General features: G+C 45.5%; 1 protein-coding gene across 1 annotated transcript; it reads left to right on the plus strand.

Moving 5' to 3' along the window:
• The first annotated feature begins 429 nt into the window (after positions 1 to 429).
• Positions 430 to 2960, plus strand: LOC103699244 (aspartyl protease family protein At5g10770-like). The gene is made up of 2 exons (XM_039120186.1): positions 430 to 682; positions 1341 to 2960. The coding sequence occupies exons 1-2, from the start codon at positions 523 to 525 to the stop codon at positions 2573 to 2575; spliced, it is 1395 nt and encodes a 464-aa protein (XP_038976114.1). The 5' UTR covers positions 430 to 522; the 3' UTR covers positions 2576 to 2960.
• Positions 2961 to 3787: the final 827 nt, after the last annotated feature.

Here is a 3787-nt window from a genome sequence, read left to right on the forward strand (position 1 = left end):
AAATATACCGGTCATTAGTTTTCCCTACTTTCTATTCATCATGCTCAAAAATAGAAGAGTTAGTTCTTTTTCTATTCAGCAAATTCCTCACCGTTAAAGTTGTCTGAATTGAGAAAAAGTTTCCATTCAAAGCTAAGATTTCTGCAAGGATTGGTGACCGAATCCATTATATAATACGGTAATAACTTTATCTTCCCCAAAGGATCATTATATTTGACTTGCGGTCAACACCACTGATTTCGTACGTCAACTACTCGTCCAACTGGTGCGTTCCAGGACGTAAAACATCTCCTTAATTTCCCCCATTTTGTGGAGCCAAAGTGGCCAGCTCTGTTTCCGTTCTCCAGTGCGGACGCGTACAGAAGCATCTAAAACGAAAGACTTGTGTGGTCGTAAGAGAGACTTGCTCAAATCTCCTAACGCGTTAATTAACGCGCAAAGGGGGGCATCTGTATCTATATAAATCAGTCCTATCCTTCCTTCCAAGTGCGCAGCAAATTTAGAGAGAATAAATTCTCTGTCATGGCTCTTCTCCACTCCTCACTCTGCTCTTGTTGTGCCTTTTTTCTTCTGGCTTTTACTTTTCTCCAGGCGCCGCGAGTCTATGGAAGGGAGACGGAAAATCGATACGTGGTTGGTGTTCGCTCTTTGCTGCCGAGCTCAGTTTGCTCCTCACCGAGAGGTTGGTGTAAACTATATCTAATCATTTACGCTTGGCTTTCCTTGTTAAAGAGAAAGATTGGGTAGAACATTCTTCCCAAAAAGACTGGGGAGAATATACTAATGTATCGTTTATGCATGACAAAGATATTAGCGTGGCATGTACTTGGTGCCCTGATGGTGAATTCTGGCCGACCTTTGAAAATTTCTCAAAAGTTTTAGTTGAAAATTCAGTTCTCCCACCTCCTTCAGAAAACATAATAAATAAAGAGGTTGCATATTCTTTTAGCTCAAATTAAGTACTTTAGACATAATTTGCAGGTTATACACGGTAATACACATTTTGTGTTTCAAAATTTCTCAAAAGAGTTCCTCGACAAAAGAATTGATGTTCTGAAATACTTCGATAAAAGACGGAAAGGACATGCCAGTTTGTCTTGATGCCTAATTTGCTTTTTTTGGGAATGGGAGGGGATAGGGGATTGTGTGGTTCCTGACCAACCAAGTCAAAGCCACTCGGTCCCCTGTTTCAGAACGCACATAGTATATATAAATGTATATAGAAGATCTTCATGTCACGGTAGGTAGATGACGTAAGGATATGGAAACCTTTTGTAGGCGCTCCATTAGCCTATGACATTGTCTCTTTGCTAAATCTATTGAAAATTACAATTCCACAGATTCAAACCCGTCCATGATGAGAGTAGTGCACCGGCACGGCCCATGCTCGCCGCTGAGCCCCAGCCGGAAGCCAGCCGACGTCAAACTCCTAAACCAGGACCAAGATCGAGTCAACTGGCTCCAACGCCAGATCTCCATCGCCTCCAACGGCACTCGTGCCTCGCTCTCCGCAACTATCCCCGCCAACTCCGGCGGCTCGATCGGGACCGGCAATTACGTCGTCAAAGTCGGTTTCGGCACCCCTAAGAACGACTTCACGGTGATCTTCGACACCGGCAGCGACATCACATGGATCCAGTGCAAGCCGTGCAGTGGTCGTAACTGCTACCCCCAACAGGATCCACTCTTCGACCCATCTCAATCCTCCACCTATTCCAACATCTCCTGTAGCTCCCCCAGTTGCAAAAAGCTCGACTCTCGCAACTGCTCGGCCGGCAGCAGGTGCCGCTACAAAATCGAATACGGCGATAAATCCCAGTCGAAGGGCTTCTTCGGGAGCGACACCCTCACACTGACGCCCTCCGACGTGCTGCCGAATTTCTTGTTCGGCTGCGGCGATCAGAGCAAGGGGCTCTTCGGTAGGGCTGCCGGTCTGCTCGGTTTAGGGCGTAGACCAGTATCGCTAGTATCGCAGTCGTCGCCGAAGTATGGCGGTGTCTTCTCTTACTGCATTCCATCCACATCGAGCAAGCCAGGCTATCTGACACTAGGCAGTCGTCGACTGTCGAACGTCCAGTTCACGCCGTTGCGGACATTCTCCAATTTGCCTTCATTCTACTTCCTTGATCTCGTGGCAATCAAAGTCGGCGGTAAGCAGCTTCCAATATCTTCGAAGGTGTTCTCTACTGCCGGGACGGTGCTTGATTCCGGCACAGTGATCAGCAGATTGCCTCCATCGGCCTATGCCGCCCTTCAGTCGGCATTCCGTAAGCAGATGACCAGGTACAAGATGGTGCCGGCTCTGTCGATACTGGACACATGCTATGATTTCACAGGCTATGACACGGTGTCGGTGCCGACGGTGGCGCTGATGTTTGGAGGCGGGACTACCCTTAACGTCGACTTCTCCGGCATACTATACGTGCCCAACGTTTCGCAGGCGTGCCTGGCGTTCGCCCCCAATGGCGATGCCAAGGACTTTGGCATCATCGGCAACGCGCAGCAGAAGCGGTTTAATGTGGTTTATGACATCGCAAATAGAAGAATTGGGTTTGGCGCCAACGGTTGTAATTAATTGGTCGAACACAATGGTTGGGAGCATGATAGATTAACTGATTGATCAAGCAACCAGGAGAGAAGAAAAAGAAATTAAGAGTTCATCGTAAGAAAACAGCAGAACAAAAAGAGAACCGGCCTAGTGTAGGACGAAATAGTCCCTCTACTTAATTATTCAAGAAAAAAATAGCATGATTATAGTCGTGCTAATTTATCTTTGGCATGATAAAAACTGGATCTTGATTTGAGCTCGTCCTCATTTGGTTTCGATGTTTTGGCTGTTCCATGCGTTTAATCATCGGAGCAAATGAAGTTAGGTGCAACATCATTATCAAAGAATGGGCATCATGGAAGGGTTTTTAAAATAATCACTTCGTGAAAACACTTTTACATGACAAAGGGTCTACAAGTTCCTAGAAATTAACTTCCATGTCAAAATTTGACTTGGTAAACAAAACTTTATATGATTCATGCAACACGTCGATAGTATTCGCCAATGGCCGCGTTTGAGATACTGGACACCTGCTACAACTTCACTGGGTATAGCAGAATTAGAGTGCCTGCGGTACGCTCTGCAGTTCAGTGCTGGTGTCACGTTTAACGTCGATGCCTCGGGTATCCTCCTTTTCGCGAGCCCCTCGCAGGGTTGCCTCGCATTCGCCAGCGTCGATGAGGATGGGCTTTCCATAGTTGGGAACATGCAGCAGAGGACGTTCGACGTGGTTTATGACGTTGCCAGGGAAATGATTGGGTTTGGTGCCGGAGGATGCAGCTGAGGGATTATGAGTACAGCAGTTATGAGCAGCAGCGCTTTGAGGATGTAATACATAATGTTAGCTTACTCTGTTTTCTCTTTAGGATTATTTCATAAAATTGATAGAAGAATTGCCTGTGTCAACCGCTGGGGATACCTCCCAATATTTGAATAGAAGACTTCCTTCATGAAGGGAAAGGGTACACCTACTAGCTTTAGGCATGCTTGCAATATAGATTATCCGGTCAAGCTTTTCAACATCCCCTTTAGCTAGTAAGATACTGATTTGCAAGGGATGGACGATATGGGTAACAAGGCCGGGTATGGGTTTAATTTTGATTCCTTATGTGGTTTGGCTGTTCCAAACTTTTAAGCAAATGTAATTGAGTAATCTATAAGAAAGATTTCTTGATTTTAAGTAAATATAATTGAGTAATCTATAAGAAAGCAGTAAAGAAGTAAAACAAGATAGATCAC

Source organism: Phoenix dactylifera, unplaced genomic scaffold (genome assembly GCF_009389715.1).
Source record: "Phoenix dactylifera cultivar Barhee BC4 unplaced genomic scaffold, palm_55x_up_171113_PBpolish2nd_filt_p 000734F, whole genome shotgun sequence".
Classification (NCBI taxonomy): domain Eukaryota; kingdom Viridiplantae; phylum Streptophyta; class Magnoliopsida; order Arecales; family Arecaceae; genus Phoenix; species Phoenix dactylifera.